General features: G+C 33.6%; 1 protein-coding gene across 1 annotated transcript; it reads right to left on the reverse strand.

The window, feature by feature from the left end:
* Window positions 1-25,180, reverse strand: LOC114327589 (uncharacterized). The gene is made up of 4 exons (XM_050662360.1): window positions 25,063-25,180; window positions 20,794-21,039; window positions 15,158-15,466; window positions 1-338 (listed from the first exon to the last, which is right to left on the reverse strand). The coding sequence occupies exons 1-4, from the start codon at window positions 25,178-25,180 to the stop codon at window positions 1-3; spliced, it is 1,011 nt and encodes a 336-aa protein (XP_050518317.1).

The following is a 25,180-nucleotide window of genomic DNA, read 5'->3' on the forward strand; positions in this document are numbered from 1 at the left end:
TCAGAAATTTTTATTCACCAATTCATTTTCGTCAAATAAATTGTGATGAGAGACTGAGAATATGTTTAATGAATGATAACGTTGATCCAAGTTAAAAAGTTTCTCTTCTACTTGCAGCGTTTTGAGTCCGTCGAAAATGATTTCCATTTCGTGGGTATCTAAATTGAATTTTTCAAACGAGTACATGTAGCCGTGTATCGTGTGTTCTCTGTATAACGTATATACCATATTATCACAGATAGTCGTTTCTAAATCATCATATTTAACAGTGGAAATGGTTTTTATGAAAATAACTTCCAATCCATCATAAATCTTCTTCATTTCTAATATTTTTGTACCTAAAACAGATATAAACAAAAATTTGGTGGTAAAGACGTAGTATCTCTTATAAGAATAGGAAGACTAAGATGGACAGGACATCTAGCAAGATCACAGCAGAATAACCCTCCTAGAAGAATCCTTATGTTACAACCTGTGGGAAGTAGAAATAGGGGTAGGCCAAAACTCAGATGGAAGGATGGTGTAGATGAGGATGGGAGAAAAATATTCGCAACAAACAGCAAAGGTTGGCATTGGATAGGACTGACTGGCGTAATAGACTTTCGGAAGGTCGAGGCTATTTCATAGGGCTGTTAAAGTAGCACCATTGATGATGATGAAAACAAAAATAATTAGCTTCCCTAATAAGTTTCCCGCTTACAATAGTACAAACGGAATTCGGTCAGAATGTTCAGATGCTATTGAAGCTCTCAATTCCTGAGTCATATCAACAGGACCGTAATATGCTTTAAAATTTTAAATTACCTACGTAAATTATTTTCTTATAATGTTGCTTCAAATAAAATAAAAAAAGTTATGATGAATTAAATAGAAAAACATATATACTCAGTGCTAGTCAAAAGTCCGGTCTCCCCCTCGCATCTTTTGAACGGTTGTTGGAGAAATAAGTTCCCAACACTAATATTTAGTGAAACCATACTTTATTTGAATATTTTGTTTACTGGTTTGCGCCTTGTGTACACTTCACAAAGTTTATTCTAAGTTATTATGTGGTGTGATTAGAAGTTTACACAAAGGCGCAATATTCAAAACACAAAAAGTTCGTTTCTAGGGTCACAGAATAAATAACCACACAAAAGCGAATCTGACTGTCGTTTTCATTGACTTTGTTGGTACCGAAATATTTGACCTTCTAAGGAAGTTCTAAGGAATAGACCATTCCAAATTAGGTAATATTTTTGACAAGTAGTTATTAATTAAATATGAAATATAAAATTTAACTATAAAATATATATAAAATAAAACATATTCGCAAAATTAAATTCCAACAGAGGGCGGTCAAAATTTCAAAGATGAACGACAACTCTAGGAAAACAATTCATTTTGTCATTTGAATTCACAGTTCTAAAACGTTAAGTTAATATCATTTACAGGAGTGTTTTGCCGAAGTAACCACTAAGTTTTGCAACTAAGACATCTTATAAGTTAAAGACGACTCAAAATTATGTTTAATCTGTATGCATTCATTAAAATTGGATGCTAACTACAGATTTGTTTTTACTTATTTTCATAAAAAAAAAATCTGGCCCCCCGATAATCACACAGCGTTATAAAAATTATTAATCTATCTTAGGATTTCTAATTTTGTTTTTAATTTAATTAATAGGTGCACTACAATTTATTTTACACCAACAGATAACAATTTTTAATTAGATAAAAACTGCATACTTGGAAACTAAGTAGGTGAATTCATTGTATAATAATTGTGTTCTGGAAATTACGAAGTGGTCGGGATATTTTGCATAACAATGTACATTCTATGTACAGAATATATACTACATTTCATTTATTTATTTAATTTTGCAGTCGCTTAAACATTAAAAAATACTACGGTTAATACAAACGTTAAATTAACAAAATGTGTGATTTGGTATTGGTTAATTTAGGTCATTACGTAGAGTATAATAAGAATGAATACTGAGGAACACTGCAATAGTTTTTTTAAGTCGAAATTATTGTGAATTACAACATAAACTGACCGCAAATATGTACACAAATTAATGGCAAAGTCAATGTTTTCCTTGAGTTGATGCTTTTCAAATTCGCCACCAGGCGTCGCCCACTTTGCGGTTCCTCGCCAATATAAATATAAAATTTAACTATAAACAACTGTCACGCCAGTCGCAAAAGTGAGGTTGCACCAGTTACGTTGACACATGAGCATGAAAATTATGTTACCGTTTTCGGCAGGAGTCTCGCTTCTGTGTGGTTATTTATTCCGTGCTAGGGTTTTGTTAGAAATAATAAAAAAAATATATAAAAACCGGAAAGTAGGGCTTGTGTCCGATCCCACAAAAATTATTACGTTAATACCGAAAAGTTTGTGTTATTGTAATAAAGTGAGTTTGCGAAAAGTGCCTTTAGTTATTCCTAGCTTCCGAAATTCAAATCCAGCTTAAATTATTCCTTAATGTTGAAAAAACCCAACATCAAATTGATCCAGTCGAGTCGGAGATAAAAAAAGCTAGGAATTACCTTAATTTTCAGAAGGTAAGCAAGACACCTGATAAAAAAAGAAATTATTCAACAAAAAGAACATTGAAACATTAAATTTCTAAAACGTCAAGCATAATACCATAACGCCATCTATGTGAAAAAAGGCGAACGGCTAGCGTCAATCCAGCGCTCGAGAAGGATAATCGATTCTTCATGAAATCGATCATAAATGAAGTGACAGAAAACTGACATTGACAGTGACAAAATTAAAATAAATTTACTTTGATTTGGTATTTGTAAACAATCGTCAACATTTGTTATTTTCATTTGAAATTTATAATAATTTTATGCCTTTTAAGTGTTAGGTAGTTTCATAAGAGAAAAATGTCCACTAAAAAAGATATTGGGAAACTAAAAGCCAAACAGACTCAAGCAATTGAGTCGATTAAAACTATTACAAGGTTTGTTTCAAAACATTTGGACAAAGAAATTTCAGAATTAACAATTAATCAATTACAAACTAGAAAAGACTTAATAATATAAAATTTTAATAAAGTACAAGATCTTCATTGCGACATTTTATGTTGTGAGCAGGGATATGAAGATTCGGTTGATGATAGTAGAGAGGAATATTATAATACATTGGCAAAAATTAATAGTCAACTCTCAAAAACAGTAATACAGAGCGTAAGTACTAATCCACAAGATGTAAAAACTTCTTTTTATTCTTCAAATATTCCACGAATAAACATTCCTTCTTATGACGGCAAAGATTTAACAAGTTATAGACCTTTTATAGATTTATTTCTAGCTGTTTTTGATAGAAATAATTCACTGAAAAATGTTGAAAAACTGTTTCATTTAAAGAACCATTTGGAAGGGGAGGCAAGAAGCCTAATAAATGATCTACCTCTAACAAATGACTCTTATGATGATGCATGATTATGAAACAATATTAATAATGTAGGAAACAGAGGTTGAACCTTGCAAAATGGACACAAGTGCGGTTTTATTTTTTTTTCAGGTATATCAAGGGGTGGTTATTATGAGACTTACCTTTGTCTTAAAAAATTTCGCGCCGGAACCCCCTTTTCACCCCCTTTAAAGGGGGTAATTTGTGGTTTTTGCGGAACGTAGCACTTCCTGTACCTTTTGCAATTTTGAAATTTTTTTTTTGCTTTTTGATCCATATGGGCATATGCTTCATCAATAGTGTTTTTTAAATTATATATATGGTTATTGCAACATCCCTGCGGAAACCACCTCTATCCTTGAAAATATACTGCAGAAACTACCCCTATCCCTTGGCGAGCATGTTTTTACGATTTTCTCATTACCTAGGCATTATTTTTAAACAAAACTTATACAAGGTTAAAGACCACTATTTACTCTAAAAATTAGGTACTATTTATTTTTTTTGTATAAGCAACCGTTACGGCACAGTGGCGCCGTAAACCTCAGATATGCTTTGGCGGGCTCCAGCTTTGTTTTTTTTTCGTCACCTATTCGTTTTATTAATAAAGTACTTATGTAAAATAAAACAACACAGTCTAACCTACAAATTATGACCTATGTACCTTTTACATTCTTTGCGCCCCAAAGCCACAGTGGTGGCCCAAAATCAATTTTTGCATATTTTCGCCACCTACACGCATTTTATTGCATTAATGCTACCTTAATAGCACAATATTCACGCGTAAGTGGTCGATAAGCAGTGGCGGATCCAGGGAGGGGTGATGGGGGCGATGACCCTCTCAAACCAAGTGATATTATATTTAAAGATTATAAAAATATTCATTTATTTTTATAGAACTACTTATATTATATTATTATTTTTATAAGAATGGCGTACTTTTTATGCTTTAACGATAGTGGCGGATCCAGCATAGTTAAGAGGGGGGTGCCAATTGGATAAATTTTTATAAAAATAAATGAATATTTTTATAATCTTTAAATATAATATCACTTGGTTTGAGAGGGGTGGTGATCGTCCCCATCACCCCTCCCTGGATCCACCACTGCTTAGTGACCACTTAAGGGTGAATATTGTGCTATTAACGTAGCAGTAATGCAATAAAATGCGTGTAGGTGGCGAAAATATGCAAAAATTGATTTTGGGCCACCACTGTGGCTTTGGTGCGGAAAGAATGTAAAATGTGTATAGGTCATAATTTGTAGGTTATACTCTGTTGTTTTATTTTACATAAGTACTTTATCAATAAAACAAACAGGTGACGAAAAAAAAACAAAACAAAAACTGGAGCCCACCAAAGCATATCTGAGGTATACGGCGCCACTGTGCCGTAACGGTTGCTTATACCTTGTATAAGTTTTGTTTAAAAAGAATGCCTAGGTAATGAGAAAATCGTAAAAACATGCTCGCCAAGGGATAGGGGTAGTTTCTGCAGTATATTTTCAACGATAGAGGTGGTTTCCGCAGGGATGTTGCAATAACCATATATATTTTTGAAAAACACTATTGATGAAGCATATGCCCATATGGATCAAAAAGCAAACAAAAATTTTTTTTTTCAACCCCCATTTTATTTATTTTTTTTTTGCTACAGGGGTTGCACTAGGAAATCGCTTTTGGTGTCCATGCATGGGTAATAATAACGTGCACAAAATTATATATAAAAAATATTAATAAAGAGCATTGTGTGTGAAGGATTCCAAGAAAATCACTTTCTTTATTAATTCTTCTTTTTTTTTGGGTGGTTCCAGGGAAAAAATGAGGGTGCATTATACAAATTTGTAAATAGCACCAGTACATGGGTAATCGCTTAAAGTCTTTTTACTCTAGCATAAACGGTTCAGATGTTATAAAAAGGGGTTTTTTAAAATGTAACACCCTGTAATTAAAAAAAGGGCAATTACCCTTAAGTGAAACCTATACCAAAATATCAGTCACTTATTTGTGAATAATTTTAGGATTTCTTTTTAATTTCCATTACAGTTAGGGAAAAATAATTTTTTAAAAACATCTTTTTTAAAAACTTGTCAACTTTGGGGCCCCACCCCCACTAAACGGTGGGTGATAGACATATGCTGTTAGGAAATAAATCGTAGAAAATATAGTCATCTTCATATTTCTATAAAAGAATTTTTTTGCAAAAGTACAGGAAGGGCTACTTTCCGCAAAAACCACAAATTACCCCCTTTAAAGGGGTGAAAAGGGGGTTCCGGGGCGAAATTTTTTCAGAAAAAGTTAGTCTCATAATAAGCACCCCCCTGATATATCAGAAAAAACTGGACTTGTGTCCATTTTGCAAGGTTCAACCTCTGTTTCCGACACTATAATAAATTCTCACATTTATTCACTACTTGACATTCCCTCCATGCAAAAAGGAATTTCCACCGCCTTACGTGAGTTCATTAGTAAAGTGAGAGAGCAGTTAGGTGCACTAAAAAATTTAAAACAACCTGTAGAAAGTTGGGATATTATCCTTATTAAAACAACCCTGTTGTTGCCTTATGGGAACCACCTTTGGTTTAATGGTCCTGAAATTCTTTCAAATATTGAATTCTTGTACTTTGAAATTTCATTTTCTACTCCTGACCATTTGCCTGAATATAAGGTTGTCACTTTAGCTAAGGTCAAACCAGAATCTTTCTTCATAAAATTCTCTAGCTTAACAAAACTTCAAAAAATAGTAGCTTATTACCTACGATTTGTAAATAATATAAAAAATAAAAATAAAAAGATTACTGGTTTAACAGTTGCAGAACTGGAAAATAGTCTTAAAACCATTATTAAGTATGAACAAAGTTTTCATTTTTCTGAGGAAATAAAATGTCTAACCAACAACACAGCAGTTAAGTCTAATTTAAATTCTCTATATCCTTTCTTGGACTCTGAGGGACTGTTAAGAGTTGGTGGTAGACTGGAGAACTGAGATATTTCTTTTAATAAAAAACATCCTTTGATCGTTCCCAAAAACAATCATATCACTGATCTTTTGATTCACAGAGAGCACTTAAGACTTTTACATGCAGGTCCGAAACAAGTTTTAAGTTCATTAAATCAAAATTTTTGGATTATTAGTGCCACTAAAGAAATTAAAAGGATTTTTCACAAATGCGTAACCTGTTTTAAATTTAAGGCCAAGTGCAGTGAACAGCTAATGGGATCTCTTCCTGAACAAGGGGTACGTTCATCAAGGGTTTTTCAGAATGTTGGTATAGACTTCTGGTGGTCCCTTTCAAATTAAACAGTCACGAATTAGAAAGTCTATCATGACAAAAGCATATATAGCATTGTTTGTCTGCTTTTCTGTGAAGGCAATTCATATGGAGTTACTCTCTGATCTAACAACAGATACTTTGTTAGCTTCATTAAAGATATTCATTTTTAGAAGGGGTAAACCATCCAAGATCTTTTGTGACCATGGTGCTACATTCAAGAGAGGAAACAATCAATTTCAAAAACTTCTAAACGATAACATTAAGTTAAATAACTTTTGCCTTAATGATAAAATTTAATTTTGCTTCATCCCAAGTTATTCTCCAGTATTTGGGTGTCTATGGGAGGCCGGGGTGAAGAGTGCTAAATATCATAAAAAGGGTGATGGGAAATAATATTTTAACATATGAGGAGTTTAATACTTTGATTACTCAAGTTGAAGAAATATTAAATTCAAGGCTTCTTATGGCAATTAATTTTGATTCCTCTGACTTAGAATATGTGACACCAGGTCATTTTCTAATAGGTGCGCCTTTGACAACTTTCCCTGAAACTGATTTAACAGAGATTCCTGAAAACAGATTAAAATTGTGGAGGTTGTGTGTTCAAATGCAGCAGCATTTTTGGCAAAAGTGGTACCAAGATTATCTAACACAACATCAAAACGGACCTAAATGGAGAAAATCGTTGTCAAATTTACAAGAAGGCATGCTGGTGCTTGTAAGGGAGGACAAGGTTTCTACTTTTGGGTGGCCTAGAGCAAGGATTAATAAAGTTATTCCTGGTAAAGACAGAAAGGTAAGAGTGATGGAAGTAAAAACTAAAAAGGGAACATACCTACGCTCTGTCACAAAAATTAATGTTCTTCCAATTAACTATGAACAAATTTAAATTTTTTTTTAATTTATAATAATAAGCAAAATTTAACTTTATAATTATTTCTATTTAAATTTAAAACCTTATAATATTTTTATACTTATATAAGCAATAGGTTCTTAAAAAAACTGTAGAGACGGTGGAATATATTATTTTGGTATCAAACCCAAGGCCCCCAGCATGTTGGAGAAATAAATTCCCAACACTAATATTTAGTGAAACTATACTTTATTTAAATATTTTGTTTAGTAGTTTGCGCCTTGTGCGCACTTCACAAAGTTTTTTCTATGTTTTTAGATTCTGTGATTAGAAGTGTTCACAAAGGCGCAATATTCAAAACAAAAAAAGTTCGTTACTAAGGTTGTGTTAGAAATATTAAAAAAATATACGGGAAAGTAGGGCTTGTGTCCGATCCCACAAAAATTATTACGTTAATACCGAAAAGTTTTTGTTATTGTAATAAAGTAAGTTTGTGAAAAGTGCCTTTAGTTATTCCTAGTTTCCGAGATTCAAAACCAGCGAAAAATTATTCATTAATGTTAAAAAAACCCAACAACGGTTATACGCTAATAATGAAATTTGGAGAGACGAAATAAACAGACGTAAGCTTCTCACACAATGTCATAGCAGGTGAAGTAATAGTGACAGATGACGTTACGAAGCCACTTTGACCGAAAATTTTAAATGGACCTTATGGCAAGTGATACCTTGTTTAAAAGGTATTGAAGATACCTATTCAGTCATACTAATTGTATTTGAATTTAAGCTCATTTTGATGAACAAATTAAATAAACACTAAAATTATTGTAGTTTCGCATTTAATTAATAAATATTCAAACGTCCGCCTCTGGTTAGTTGTCAAAGAGTTGACATTTTTAAATTCTGCAGGTAATTGTTTTTACGTCAACTTCAACTTTTTGACAAATCACCAGAGGCGGAAGTTTGAATATTTTTTATTAATTAAATGTGAAAGTACAGTTTTCATATACCTATTCAATCATACTATTTAATAAATTAAATAAATATAATATTGTAGTTTCGCATTTAATTAATAAAAACTCAAATATTCGCCTATGGTTAGTTGTCAAAAAGTTGTCGTTTTTCAATTCTCTAGTTGTTTTTACGACAACCTTTTTGACAAGTAACTATAGGCGGAAGTTTGAATTTTTATTAATTAATTGCAAAACTAAAATTTTATATTTATTTAAATTATTCACCAAAATGAGCATAAGCCTAAATAGAATTAGTATGACCAAATGGGTATTTTCAATATCTTTCAAAAGGGGTATCACTTGTTATTGGGACCGTGCAAGTTCAAAAATGCATCACCTGGTTTCTTAGCTCGGCAACATTTTTCTAACTTTTAATTATATTGGCCAATCATATTGGTCCTGGATACTGGACAATTGTCAAGGCCATAGCCCAAAAAAATTATAAGAAGAATAAGTAATACTAAGGTTATGTTATTAAAAGGTAAACAATTGAAAGTAGTAAATAAAATTAATTATTAAAATGCACTACTACAAGCAAAATACAATTAATTAAATTTACTTTTATATATTAATTGCATAGCATATCAATATTGTGGAGCAACATATAATTTTTCTTCTTCATTGACAGTAGATATTTAATATACGTCAATTTGACAATTTCAATTGACAATGAATTATTTAAGAAAGTTGAAAGATTTCTCCGCTACTCGCGCACGATCGATTCTCGTATCCCCTCCAAGTAGGTACTTGCACAAGGCGAATAAGGTCACTGGCGCTGTTATCTGTCACTATTACCTGTTATAACTAGTTGAGAAGCCTACGTCCGTTTTTTCGTCCCTCCCAATTTCACTATTATAAGAATAATCGTTCAAAAGATACAAAAGGGGGTCGGACTTTTGACTAGCACTGTATGTACATTCTCCTTACGTTCAGACCTATTATAGGTGACGTGGCTTCAGGCTAATAGCGAATACAAACTGCAACTTGCATCACAGGTGCGGAAGTACAATCATCAATCTATCTCTGTCTTAGTAACGGTGCGCGAACTAGCTGCGTAGACGTCAACTGCGGCTCTGTAGCTAACACAAGGTATATATTATATAATTTGGTACTATCATAATGCTGTTTACATAATAATATGTTAGGCCTATTTCATACTTTACGACTTTGGTCGTCACGACAAACGGTTGTAACGACAGTTAGTCGTACATTCCATTAGTCCAATACAGCAATGAACGGAGCCTTTCACACAGGACGACCACGACTAACTGTCGTGCCGTTGCTTCTCGCCTGTCATCCAATGTCACTGCAATGGACGACGGTCGTGTCGTACCGTGCTATCAGTGAACCACGGGCATAATGCATAAATTAGTGCTTTCATACTTAACGACAGTTAGTCGTCTAGAACCAGTGAATCCAGTGGCACGTACATAATGGCAGACAATGTAGATGGGGAATTTTTAATTCCACTGGTACAAAGTAGACCAGTGTTGTGAGACAAAACTTTGGATGTGTATAAAGACAGAAATGCGACAAGGAATGCATGGCGTGAAGTTTTAGTGGAGGTTAACCCTGATTATGAAAACTTAGAGGACCAGGAGAAAACTAAGTTTGGTAAGTTGTACTTACTTTATTTTACATTTAAAATATACTCGTAGATTACAAACCTGAATTTTTTAGCCCATCAATTTCCAACGTTATGTAAACGCAACATTTTTAATTGTCTTATTCTTAATGTATCACTACTTGAATAACATTTTTACTCCACCATTTTATTTAAAACAGAACATAAAGTACAAATCTAATAAAATATTTTGAAATAATTATGGCATGTAATATAATACGCATAAAGATAAAGACAAAAAGAAAACGAAGTATTTTAATAACGATTTCCGAAGTGGAAATCATTTTAATAACGATTTCCGAAGTGGAAATCGAAACGTCAAGTAAACTTAATAATAAAATAAAATTGTGACTTATTCACAACTAAAATAGTAAATTGCATAAGAGACCACAAGAAAATAGCTTCAGAACAATTATTATTTTTTATGTTATTTAATTACAAATTATTATAATGAGGATTTTTAGTAAAAATATTTATTTAAAAGATATGTTGCTTATCTTTGTTTATTTTACTTCTTATGATAAACTATAGTGAAATTTCATGTTACTTTCTGTCTTAAGCAAAAGTCTATGAGAGCCATAATAAAACTCTAATAATTCAATAAATCATAAGAATTTTATATGCCTGGTTGCACCAACAGATCTTAAGCTCCAGCTCAGCTAAGTTCTACTTATAGATAGGGTCTTCTTGAGTATCACTTACGTTGCACCATAATTTTAGATTCTTATCTTATTATTAATTATATCTATTATTATATTATAGTATTCTTATTGTAATATATTATAATTATATTATATTATTTCTTATGATATTCTCGACTTAAGCTTAAAATCTGTTGGTGCAACCGGGCATTATTAGGCTTAGGAGATAAGCGGGAAAACCCGTCGTTACCTGCCTTGTAATAAACTAATATTTGTCTACAGAAAGCCCAAATTTATATTGTTGTAAAATAGTACCGGCACATCTGTCTAAATTTAAATAGGCACCAATCACATCTGCAGGTGTTCAAAGAAGTTTTTCTACGTATAAATAATATATTATGTATAAATAATAAATTTTTGCCCGATTTATTCTACGTCCTGTGCTCTCTACGACAATAAGATGGATACTGTCGTAAAGTGTGAAAGTCCGATGAGCACGACAAACGGTCGTACCGTTTGTCGTGACGACCGAAGTCGTAAAGTATGAAATAGGCCTTAGAGCAACCCAGAAAGAATTACATAGCAAATATTAGAATTGTGCAGTAGAAGGAAAAAATGAGAAGGGGAAGAAAAAGAAGGAAATGGATAGATCAAATCGAAGAAAAAGGAAGAAATCAATGAAAAAAAAATATTATTTATAAGTCATTTTCCTTCTTTTCTATTCTCAGGCACCACGCGAAAGTTTCTGCGCTTGGTCTTAACGCGTTGGCTGCCATAATGTAAAAAATGGGTCCCAACGGCCACGAGGCTCCCATTTCTATTCTAATGAGACAAATACGATGTGTGTTGCGTCTATTATCGGAAACCACGTGAGACACAACATTTGTGTCTCACGGCAGCCAATGCCAACGTAATAAAACCGTACTAACGTTTTTGAAGTTATACTTCTTTAGGCGTGATTGAGAAAAAATTGAAATTGAATCGTATAAACTCTAAAAAACATCGTTTTTCAACAAACAATTTATACTATAATTTTTAATTCCGTCTTCGAGTTTCGTCTTCGTCCTTTCGAGATTCTGCTGTATTTTCGTCAAGTTTTAAAATCATTAAAAATGGTAAATTCTCGAAAAATAATCTTAATCCGTCATATTTTAACGAACTGGAATGTTCCAGCAATGATTGCTTTTCCATTTAGGAGTCGTAGAAAATCTAAAGAACGGCAGATTTTCTACGCAATTTTAATAGAATTATAACTTCTAACGTGAGTACAAAGTACACACACATTCTTTTTTTCTATATTAATTGTCCAAAATAATAATGTTTCTACAACCACTATTCAAAGTGCACTTTTCTGCACGGTTTTATGTTAGCAAACTTAATATTTTCTCACAGTATAAGATATTTGACATTAGTGTGCAGAAAAGTGACGTTTCTGTGCCGCAAAGTGACGTTTCTGTGCCGCAAAGTTCTTTTATGCACAGTTGACTACCTCATTCTGAGTAACGTTATATTCTGTTTACATCCGTGGACTACCGCATTCTGAGTAACGTTATAATCTGTTTACATCCGTGGTTAAACTTTAGACAAATATATAACCTATAAGACAATTATTATATTTAACTATAGCATAGAAACTAAATTATGGATGTTACAACTGTTTTATTTTACAATTTTATTCTTATTAAACATTTTATAATTATCAAATAACCAATAAGGATTTAGCAACCTGTGCAAGAGACGTCGAATGAAGTAGGTTTTGTGTAAATCCGTGACTGCATAAATATAATGTCAATAATGTGTAATAATTGTTTAAATTTAAACAAATTAAGGCAGTGCATTAATTTTTTAACTGATTTCTGTGCAATTTATTTAGGTATAAGGAATTTAAATTGATTAGTAGGTATTAATTAAATACAGTTTAAAATTTATCACATAGGTACCTATTATAATTAATCGTCGTTTGGAAATTGTGATTTTTATTTTTAGGAAAAACTGTGCTTGTAGAAAAAGTATAGTGTGAAACACGTGCAGAAAGGTAATTTCTCACTCGTTTGAATTGCGGCCCTCGCTTGCGCTCGTACCGCAACTTTTCAAACTCGTGAGAAATTAGTACCTTTCTGCACTTGTTGCACAATATACTATTTCCTAACAAGTGCAGAAAGTCATACTTTTCCGCACGCGACTGCAGTTTGCCGAACGACGCGAAGCGGGAGTTCGGCAAGCAGTCGAGTGCGGAAAATAGACTTTCTGCAAGCGTTAGGAACAATATTTTTTCTACGAGTTTTTAAAAAATTACCAAATCTTAATCAATTAATTTATATGAAAATACATACACAAATTAATTCTTTGACAAGGTTGTCAAAGCCAAAGTTTCAATATAATTGGTTATGACGACGATTCAAATTCACTGTTATTGTCTACTGATTTGACTTTCGAATATTATGTCAAAATTATTTTATTTCATCGAATTCTCAGTAGTAATTGCACAAGAGCTCTGAAATTATTGAATTTTTCCCGGGTGGCACTTTGACAGTTTTAATTTCACGACCCGAAGGCGAGTGAAATTATGTCAAAGTGCCACGAGAGCAAAAATTCTATATTAATTTCAGAGGTCGAGTGCAATTTGTTACGATTATTTCATGAATAAAACTGTACAAAACCAAAATTTTATTGTAATTTATTTATGTAAGTACCATTAAACACACAGTTTTTATAAATATTTGACGATTGAAAGTCATCACTTTTATAATTTTTAAAACAATAATTGTCATTAATGTCACTGAATGTATTTTTTCGTAGCAACGAAGGGCATCTGACGTAATATACTTAACGACGGGAGATTATCAAAAATTATCGATTTAAGTCAGATTTCTGTAGCTTTATATTGGTCAGAATCTCCTATGAATTAAATAATCGCGTTAATTTCATTAAAACATGAACACAATAAGATATATTTGAAATAAATTAGTAAATAATATCTAAATATTAGTTTATTGCATGTATTCATATTAACATATCTAAATTAACACGTCCAGTGCCAATAAAACATAAACACACACACACACAAATTAACACGCGTGCGGAAAAGTAAAACGCGTGCGGAAAAGTAAAACGCGTGAGGAAAAGTAACACGCGTGCAGAAAAGTAAAACTTTCTAAACTAAAATGCGTGCGCGAAAGTAGACAATTTTGCACGCTCGTAGAAAAATATATAAAAAAATAGTATATTGTGCAACAAGTGCAGAAAGGTACTAATTTCTCACGAGTTTGAAAAGTTGCGGTACGAGCGCAAGCGAGTGCCGCGAGTGCACAGTTTTTCCTAAAAATAAAAATCACAATTTCCAAACGACGATTATTTATAATAGGTACCTATGTGATAAATTTTTAACTGTATTTAATTAATACCTACTAATCAATTTAAATTCCTTATACCTAAATAAATTGCACAGAAATCAGTTAAAAAATTAATGCACTGCCTTAATTTGTTTAAATTTAAACAATTATTACACATTATTGACATTATATTTATGCAGTCACGGATTTACACAAAACCTACTTCATTCGACGTATCTTGCACAGGTTGCTAAATCCTTATTGGTTATTTGATAATTATAAAATGTTTAATAAGAATAAAATTGTAAAATAAAACAGTTGTAACATCCATAATTTAGTTTCTATGCTATAGTTAAATATAATAATTTTCTTATAGGTTATATATTTGTCTAAAGTTTAACCACGGATGTAAACAGATTATAACGTTACTCAGAATGCGGTAGTCCACGGATGTAAACAGAATATAACGTTACTCAGAATGAGGTAGTCAACTGTGCAGAAAAGAACTTTGCGGCACAGAAACGTCACTTTGCGGTACAGAAACGTCACTTTTCTGCACACTAATGTCAAATATCTTATACTGTGAGAAAATATCAAGTTTGCTAACATAAAACCGTGCAGAAAAGTGCACTTTGAATAGTGGTTGTAGAAAAAAACTCTTTAAAATATCAGTACTCAATTTTCTCTCTGTTCTCAAAACTTTTAAAACACAACTTAACAACCATACCCATAATAATAATAATGACAAGAACACATTCTTAAACCACAGCCGCCATATTGGATAATTTTTGACAGGTCTTTGAAATACCCAATCAGAGCAAACATAATATCTGTGCGTAGCACCAACAATTTTTGAGGAATTCACGCATATTTACATTCACTCACAATCGCGCCTAAAGAAGTACAACTTTAAAAAGACATTTTTAAACAATTGTCAAATTCTGTAGATTGTACAATTTAAAGCTATAGATATAAATATATAAAACATTATAAACTACTTTATTATGCCTTACCTTTTAAATATAGGCGATCCTTATATGCGAAAAGCGAAAACTTCCCGCACTTAATCTGCATATTTTTTATATCGTTGTCAAGTGTGGGCGGGTAAACCAAGGGCAATATCGTGAAGCCACTAGTTTCTTCGAACGTACACGCACATTTCCAATTTAAACTAAATATTAGAAATTTATCTAAATAATTGCAGCACTTATACGATATGTCACGTATATGTCTTGGACAGTCATATCGTGTGCTCCATTCGTCAGTTTCGTAGTCGTACCAAAACATGTGTAGTGGCATTACATGAGGATGACCTCTATTTCCTACAAACAAAAAAAATTGTTGGCAAAGTAGTAGCTGATTAAATAATATGTGTTCGCTGGATTTGATTAATTAAATAACGAGCGTTGGAGTATGTATGGAGATGTTAAGGAATAGTGATGCTCAACACAGAGCTTCTCCTGTTCAAATGTCAACCTCACCTGCTCGTGTGACACGTGTGATGATCTAGATCATCACACATAGTACATCCTGCTAGATAACTAACGTATAACATGCCGGGATAAGCAATCCACCATTTACTGGCCAACGGCTTCGGGCGGACGAGCTCGTAAATGGAAGGATACTCTGCTGTCCTGAGACTGAGAAACTGGTCTTAAAGGCAGAGCAACCAAGAAAGTGGTCAACGGCATCAGAATGTAGAAGGCAACGAGAAACCACTGCATTAAAGGTCCCTGGTAAAGTTATCATGGCAAATCCAACTAAAGTGGAAATAGTTACTAATTATGGAACACGGAAGCCAAGATTCGGCAGGGTAGGTGATCCACCTTTAGACCACGGGGCCTCCCAGTTCGTAACCCAGCGAAACCCCTGTGACAGAATCAGAAAAATGTATCTAAGAACATCAGAGTTGATTAATAAAATATGTACCTGGAATATGAAAACAATGTATCAGACTGGAAAAATTCACAATACTGTTCAAGAAATGACCATACTCGTAATCGGTATAACGGTCATCAGCGAAATGAGGTGGACAAATAATGGTGATGGTATTGTTGACAACCATATTGTATACCACTCAGGAAATGATGGTGGACAACATATATATGGGGTTGGAATAATCGCGTCTCCCCAATTACGTCGATATGTTACAAATGGTATACCTATTTTTGAAAAATTAATAATAATTCAACTGAATACTAGGCCCGTCAAATTAAATGTGTGACCAGTGCATGCCTCCACAAGCGATAAACCAAAAGAAGAGCTAGAGCAATTCTATGAGTTGTTGATAAATCACTTAAACGACTTAAAAAAAAAGATATAACTATTATTATGGGTGACTTCAATGCGAAACTCGGTAAAGAGAGAAGTGTTGAATGCATAGGTGATTTTGATCTAGGACAGAGAAATAAAAGGGGAGACATATTAAAACTGTTTGTAGAGGAAGACGAATTTTCAATACCACCAAGAAGCTTATATACCTGGGTCTCCCAGCAAGATTAACCAGGAAACGTAATACGGAATGAAGTTGACTACACATTGGTGAACAAGAGATTCCGTAATGGATGCCTATCAGTTAAGGGTTACCTCGGTGATGACGTATCATCGATCATGTTCTTGTTGATGGTAAATTTAGGTTTAGATTCAAGAAGATTGCAAAAAAATAATAGCAACAAAAGTGCGATATGATAATACTAAAAGATAAGAAAACAAAAGAGACAGTCGCACAGGTTCTTTCAGAGAAGCTAAGTAATATGGAGCACACATATAATGCCGAAGAATCACTCCAAAATATATGTGACACCTTTAACAATATCAGAGAAGAACATCTAATAGAAAAGAAATAGATGAGAAAAAGTTGGATGAATGACAATGTACTGCAACTTATGGAAGAAAGAAAAAAGTCAAAGAACAACGAAATAATGTACAATACGATTCAGAGACAAATAAGAACTGAAATACGAAAGGCCGAAGAAAACGGGTTAAAACCACAGTGTGGAGAGATAGAGTTGTTAGAACAAAAACACGATACGTTTAGCATGCATAAAAAGGTGAAACAAGCAGCTGGTCTTCAGAAATCCAACAACGCTAGCCAATTGCGAGATCAACAGGGGAATATCACCACAGCCAGAAATCAAGAAATCTGCATGTGGACAAAATATGTACAGGAACTCTTTGATGATACTAGATCACTAGAAGTGATGATACATGACATCATCCTTTGATGATACTAGAAGGATCCAAGGAAGAAGAATTATAGGAAGAAGACGCATATCCTGGCTGAGGAACCTTAGAGAATGGTTTGACTTTAGTTCATCATAGTCATTAGTAGGGAGCGGATTTATATGCGATCAATTTTGATGAAATATGCGCATATATATGCAGTAAAAAATTACGAAATATGCGCAAGATATGCACAAAAATTCAAAAAATGCGCATGTCGAGAAACCACAAATTTTCTTTTTTTCTAGGGGGTTCTTTTAAAGGAAGGGGCGACAATCTTATTTATTATCTGTCAAATAAAATCGTTATTTTTTATATATGTAATTTATTCACATTTTCTTTACAAAAACTGATACCAATAGTTACCTATTTAGAATAAAACAAGTATCACTATTATATCTTCGATTATAATTCACTACAATGTGTTTTTCCAATTTTTTTACGCGCAAAAATTGTCTTTGGTCAGATAAAATATTTTTATACCTAGAAAAAACTCCTTTCAACATCAACAGAAGTAATTGGGCGTATTTAAAATAACTTGTTAAAGCCGAAAATTCTGCACCAAAATCAATTTCAAAATTTCCATTAAAAATTTCGCATATTATTTCCTCTAAAATTTTAAAGCCGTTTAAAGACGGGATCTGATCTAAAGCATGAATATTTCAATTTCCGTTAGAAAATCGTAAAACTATGGTTAAAGTTGTAAATTCTCTTAACAATAGGAGATTTACAAGAATCACCAGAATTATAGCTATTAAATTGGAATACAAATTGTACTAAATATTATAAAAGTAAATAAAATTCGGATTCCCGGTAAACCATTCTTCATCATTTTAACATCCTACAATCATTTTATAACGGTGTACTATAAGCACTATAGGTACTAGGTGTAAAGATCGGGTATTTTCTAAGAAAAAATGAAAAGGCAGTGAATGAGCCGTCTCTCTTCAGGTAGTTCTCGAAGTAATAGATAGGTGCGGGGAAATATTTTGTCGAATTAAAATTAAAATTAATTTTTTTTGACAAATGTTTTTAAATAGGCACAAAGTATGCATGTTTCTTTAAAAATATGCAAAATTTAGTAAAGTTCTCAAATATGCGAAATATGCATGCAATATGCATTTAGCATAAAATCCGCTCCCTAGTCATTAGGATATCCAACCTCAAATAGGAGATGGAACTTTAAGAAGAAGAATACAAAGAAAGCACCAAGCACCTACCTTAAATGTTGAATTATCTTAATTAGCGTGGAGAGTTTGCAGCTCGTTATCAGACATGACCACTTGGCGCTGGGCATCATCGCCAGTGTGAGGCACGCGTTGACCGCGCTAGTACCGACGTCTTCGTGTCACAGTGATTGATGTAGTTCTGATCTGAGATCTGAGGAATTCTGTTGTCAACAGCGAGGTACCCAAAGCACACCTTTCCTCCCGTGGGGTTCAAATTCGGGTTGGAAAGGGCATCGTTTAACATGTTACAATTAGACACGTTTTCACGAGAGACAAGATCCTTAAAGGTTTTCTAAGGACTTTAAGAATATGCAATTTTTTGAATATGAACAACTAAACTTCCATATTGATAGGTTAAAAGATGAACAAAGCTTTGTACATACTCTTACAGAGACGTATTTAAAAATACGAAAATATATCCTATAGAGTAAATATAATTAATGATATTACTATAAGATACATATCAAAAAGTTTATGTGTTAAAAGAAGATATATAGTATTACCTAAATAAGTATAACATGTTAGATATAAAGAACTAATAAAGCAAAATAAAGCTAATCAAAAATAAGTTTTGGTTTCTTCTATTTTAAGTGCCATATCCGCGATGAAAGTTGGCAATTATCATGGTTATTTTGGCCTTCGAGGCAGCTGCTCTGAAAAGTTGCCTTGAGCTGCAACCAAACAATTCTCTCAGGTTCTTCAGTCAGGAAATGCGTCTCCTTCCTAAGCATCTCCTACCATCTATTTTCCTTGAAAAGTTGGCTAGCAGGTTTATTTAATAGAATTATGGAATTTGAACAAATGCCAGACGAATAGAGAAGTATTATATTAGTACCTGTTTACAAAAACAAGGGAGGTGTACACCAATGTAAAAATTACAGTGCTATAAATCTACTTATAGAATAGATAGACGGATACGTGAAGAAACCGAAATATCCGATAATCAATTTGGCTTATGCAGGGCAGATCAATAACATATTCAGTTTTCATTATAAACCAATTGATGTAAAAATATAGGAATAAAGAAACAAACGCTCATATGGTATTCATTGATCTTGAAACAGCATATGACAGAGATCCTGGAGAGATTCTGTGGTATGCACTCAAAAAGAAAGGAGGCCCTGGTGAATATGTAAAGATTGTGGGATATATGTATGAGAGAGTAACGACTAGTGTTAAAACAGATGTGGGAGAGACTGATAAATTTTATGCGAAAGTAGGATTGCACCAAGGATAGGTGCTTAGTCCCTATTTATTCTAATTAGTTTTGGATCAGATAACAGCGAAACTACAGGGTAACATTCCATGGTGCTTAATGCATGCTGATGATGTAGCGTTAGTAGGAAATAGTAAAAAAGACTTGGGACAAAAACTAGAACAGTGGAGACAATCTCTGGAGGAAAAAGATTTAAAACTTAGTAGGATAAAGACAGAGTATTTGGAGTGTCCATTTAAAGATGAACATATGAACAACATTACTACAAATAAAATGGTACCTTTGGATTGTGAAATAATTGTGAAAAGCAATAGTTTAAGGTATCTAGGATCGGTATTACAGAGTAATGGAAAAATATATGGATATGCATGCAGTTAATTTAGGACTGGATAGACGAAGTGGAAGGAAGCGAGGGTGTGTTGTATGATAGAAAAATTCCCATGAAGGGAAAATTCTATAATAAAATAGCCATAAAATCGGCTATGATGTACTAAACTGAATGTTGGGTAGTTAGAAATAAAGAAGAGCAACGAATGCATGTGTCGGAAATGAGAATGCTTAGATGGATGAGTGGAGTGATGAAAAAGGATAAAATTAAAAATTAGTATAGTGGGGGAAATCTGGGTGTGGCAGCAATTGATGCCAAAATGAGAGAGCATAAGTTAAGATAGTTTGGTCATGTTTAATGTCGAGAAGTTAATCACCCAATACGAAGAACTGCTGAAGTGCATATTCCTGGAAGAAGTACGAGAGGAAGAACAAATAAGACCGGGGGGAGACGCTTAGACAGGACATGTCGGTAAAAGGGATTGATGTTGATATGACGTAAGATAGAAACTTATGGAGAAATGCAATTGGGGAAGCCGACCCCGTATAGGAATAAGCATATAAAAAGATGAATAAAGCAAAATGTTTAAATAAGTACTGCATACTTTCCCAAACAGTAGCTTTGAATAGTACACCTATGTTACGGTACACTAACCTGTAATAAACATCTTAGATCCCACTATACACGTTTTAAAGTTTCTTACACGGAAAGGCATCCTCGATTTCGTTTTCCATATCTCTTTGATCGAATCGTACATCAATAATCTATAATTCCGTTCCGCATTACTAGGCACACATACTCCACCAACCAAAAATATATACTCTTTATATCCTTTTAGTCTAAATGGGTGGCAATGTTCTAAAATATTTACGAATCTTCGAAATATACCAAGTTTCTGATCTAAAATAATAAAAACTTAAATTAATTACATCTAATGCAGTCCAACCTGCTTATTAGAATACCGGTTATAAGAATATTCCGGTTTAAGGAATAAAAATTTGAGGTCCAGCGAAATAATCACAATACTAGACGATAAGGGTAAACACTCTCTTGTAAGTCTCTTTAATCAAATATACGAAACAAGGCATATACCAACAGACTGGCTACTGTCAAAATTTGTCATGATACCAAAGAAAACAAGTAATTGGACTTCGTAGGTCCTAGGTTTTCACCCAAAGTAATCGAAAGTAGAACTGAAAGTCGATATTTCAACGCTTCGTGTAACTTTGCGTCGATCGATATACGATTTTACCAATTTTGAGTCATTTTGACTAAACTTTGGGACATCATTGTTTAAACAGGAATGACTTCAAAATAAGAACTAAAGATTAAAACTCAAATTTTCAATACGCTTCCATTGATGTGATACATGTACTATTTCTGCGACTATAACGTCACTTCTGGTTAAAACTTGTTAACCGGATGTGATATAAAAACTAAAACCAAAATTTGTTTTCAACTTGCTAAGGCACATCGAAAGATATATCGCTTATACTATTTCGGTGACTTTAGAACAGTTCATACGGTTATAACTCTAAAACCGGAAGTCCGACCTCAAATTTCTCATCTTTAATACCATCCTTGGATTATAAGCTTCCATTTGACACCTCATTTTTCATTCTATCCCTATTAATAGGGAAACGGAAAGACAGATGAACAGACAGTCATGAAACCGGAAGTATATATTTGTTCTCTTCTTACGAAGTAGCGTCGAATAATATATCACATGTACTATTCCGGTGACTTTAAAACAGCACTTCTGGTCGCATTTCTAAAACCGGAGGTCCTAGGTCAAATTTCGCACATTTAGTACCATCCTTGGATTATAAGCTTTCATTCGACACCTCAATTGTTATTCTACCTGATAAAGTGACAGAGGAGTTATATTCGCAGTCGGACGGACAGACGGACATACAGCCTAAGTCAAATTTCTCACATTTAGTACCATCCTTGGATTATAAGCTTTCTTTTGACACCTCATTTGTCATTCTACCTGGTATAATGACGGAGGAGTTATATTCGCGGTCAGACGGACCGACGGCCAGACAGTCTAGGTAAAATATCTCACCATTAGTACCATCCTTGGATTATAAGCTTTCATTTGACACCTCATTTGTTATTCTACCTGGTATAATGACGGAGGAGTTATATTCACGGTAGGACGGACCGACGGACAAACAGCCTAGGTCACATATCTCACCTTTGGTACCATCCTTGGATTATAAGCTTTCATTTGACACCTCATTTGTTATTCTACCTGGTATAATGACGGAGGAGTTCTATTAGCGGTCAGACGGACCGACGGACAGACAGCCTAGGTAAAATATCTCACCTTTAGTACCAACCTTGGATTATAAGCTTTCATTTGACACATCATTTGTCATTCTACCTGGTATAATGACATAGGAGTTATATTCGCGGTCGGACGGACCGACGGACAGACAGCCTAGGTAAAATATCCCACCATTAGTACCATCCTTGGATTATAAGCTTTCATATGACACCTCATTTGTTATTCTAGCTAGTATATTGACGGAGGAGATGTGATCACAGACAAACAGACAGACGGACAGACGGACGTGGATAATTCAAAAGTTTTCATATTTTTTCAAAATTGGGTGAAAACAATAAACCCCAAACAGTATAGCGATCATACCATCAGTCTGATGAGTCATGTACTGAAATTTTTTTAAGAATACTGCATTCGAGAATTTTTATCAAAATAGAAGAACAATTAAGCGAAACACAGTTTGGATTCAGAAACAACCTTGGAACCATAGAAGCATTATTCAGTTTGCAGCTCATGGTTTAAAGATGTAGGGATTACAACAACCGGTTTACATGTGTTTTATTGATTTTGAAAAGACCTTTGAAAGAGTAACTCATGACAAACTGAAATGTGTCTTGCAACAGATGGGAATGGATGACCAAGACCTCCGTACTATAGTCGATTCGCTAATCTGAGACACAACTGTCTACACTACAATCACAATAAAGGTTCTCCAGAAATAAACAAGCAAAAGGAGCACTCCCAAATCATTATTTGGGAGTGCTCCTCGAACATTCAACGTGTCTTGGTTTGTTTACTTCTATATAGTGCATTTTTATTGTGATTGTAGTGTAGACAGTTGTATCTCAGATTAATAGCGAATCGACTATTAATATGATAGAACTGATTCAAAAAATGACATAACCCAGACATCCAAAGTGAAAATGATCCTCCAACACGAAATTGTTCTGGGAGACCGGCCCTGACAAGTTGTACTGATATTGTACTCCTAGTTTTTACTAAAAACAAGTGGTAATATTAAATTGAATGGAAGTAAATTGTTTTTAAAATTAAAGTGTTTATCTACTAGATGCTACTACGTAAGTCATCTATACGTAATTATTACTTTATTATTGTGAAATTTTTTTGCTCAATTAGAAATCCAATGAAATCAATTAATTTGTGGCCATCTGATTGAATACAACCAATAAAACCAACATTATACTGAAAACAGATCCCATGGGCTGTTTTCACTCAATCATGTAGCTATGGATACCTACATTTCGTTTCATTTCGATTTTGACATTTCAAATATTCAATATTTCAAAATGTCACGATTTGGTTGTAATACTGATGAGAATATTAATGAAATTATCGAATCAAATATACTAAAGAATACTGTTTACAGTAAAAAATTTGTATGGAAAGCGTTTATGGACTTTTGCAATGATAGAAAATATGAATTCCAGCAAAAAATTTTCTATCCGAATAACCCTCGAACATTGATAAATGCTCAAAAATTTTTTAACAACTTTCTCAAGCTTGTTGCTTACAGGCAACAGACCTCCGCCTACGGCGTCGGTCTGTTTCCAAGCAACAAGCTTTCGAAATCTGTTATAAAATTTTTTCGAACAATTATCAATGTCGTTGGGTTATTACTACTGAAAAGAAAACGTTAAATAATAAATATACACCACCGTACAATCATTTTGTGAGGTTACCTAGCATGCGGTTGGTTTGTCACTTACCAGAGTCGAACTGAAGCTTTCGCCACCGCAGCTTAAGATGACTTCACATAATGTAAACACACCTTCCGATCTAACCAGTCCAGTAAATCAACGTTCGAATATAACAAACGTTATGCATCAGCCGCTTCACATTCTTTTCCGAGTAAGACCCAAGCAATTGTATTTAGTTGTATCGATAATGCTAAACTGCAGGATTATTTAATTCCGTTGGGCACAATAATCAACCCAAAAAATATCATTTTTTCATCTAGATTATCTTATAATAGAATCTGCATGTATGTGGCAAACAAAACCGTAGTAGATAATTTCATAACACAACATGCTCTATAGAAGTACTCGGCGAAGTTGTAACAGCACGGAGACTTGTCTCTCCAGCAGAAAGACTAGTCTTGTCTGGTGTCTGCCCGTCAATTCCTCATCAAGTATTAGTTGAAGAATTACAGAATATCGGTTTAAAGCTTATTTCCCCAATAACATTTCTGAAAATTAGCTTGAATCTTTCGGAGTATAGTCACATATTGAGCTTTCGGAGGCAAGTTTATGTAAGCCCTATAACATCATCAATTCAAGATTCTATTCTAATAAATTTCGACCAAACACCTTACCGCATATTTTTGTCACAAGGTACAGTCACCTGCTTTATGTGCAAAAATACAGGACACATATCATCCCAATGCAATAACCGTTCAGCAACGGAATCAACTCTTATTGATTCAAACAATGAAGTACCAAATCAAACAGCTCCAACAAGTATATTACACAAGGTACCAAACATTCAGCAGTCATCAAGTGATGCATTATCAAATCCGAGCATATCACCTACACCTACAAATCTCCATGACCAAGAAATTACTAATACTCCTACTCATAGCAACACTTTCAATCAAGCACATTCAGCGGCAATACCGTTTCCATAAACTTCGGAAGCAATATCCTCCAATCTATCAGCACCTCTTCCATTAGATATAACTGCAAAAAACTCTAATAAAACTGATACATCACCACAATTTTCTGAAACAACCAT

This window comes from Diabrotica virgifera, chromosome 1 (assembly GCF_917563875.1).
Source record: "Diabrotica virgifera virgifera chromosome 1, PGI_DIABVI_V3a".
Taxonomy (NCBI): Eukaryota; Metazoa; Arthropoda; class Insecta; order Coleoptera; family Chrysomelidae; genus Diabrotica; species Diabrotica virgifera.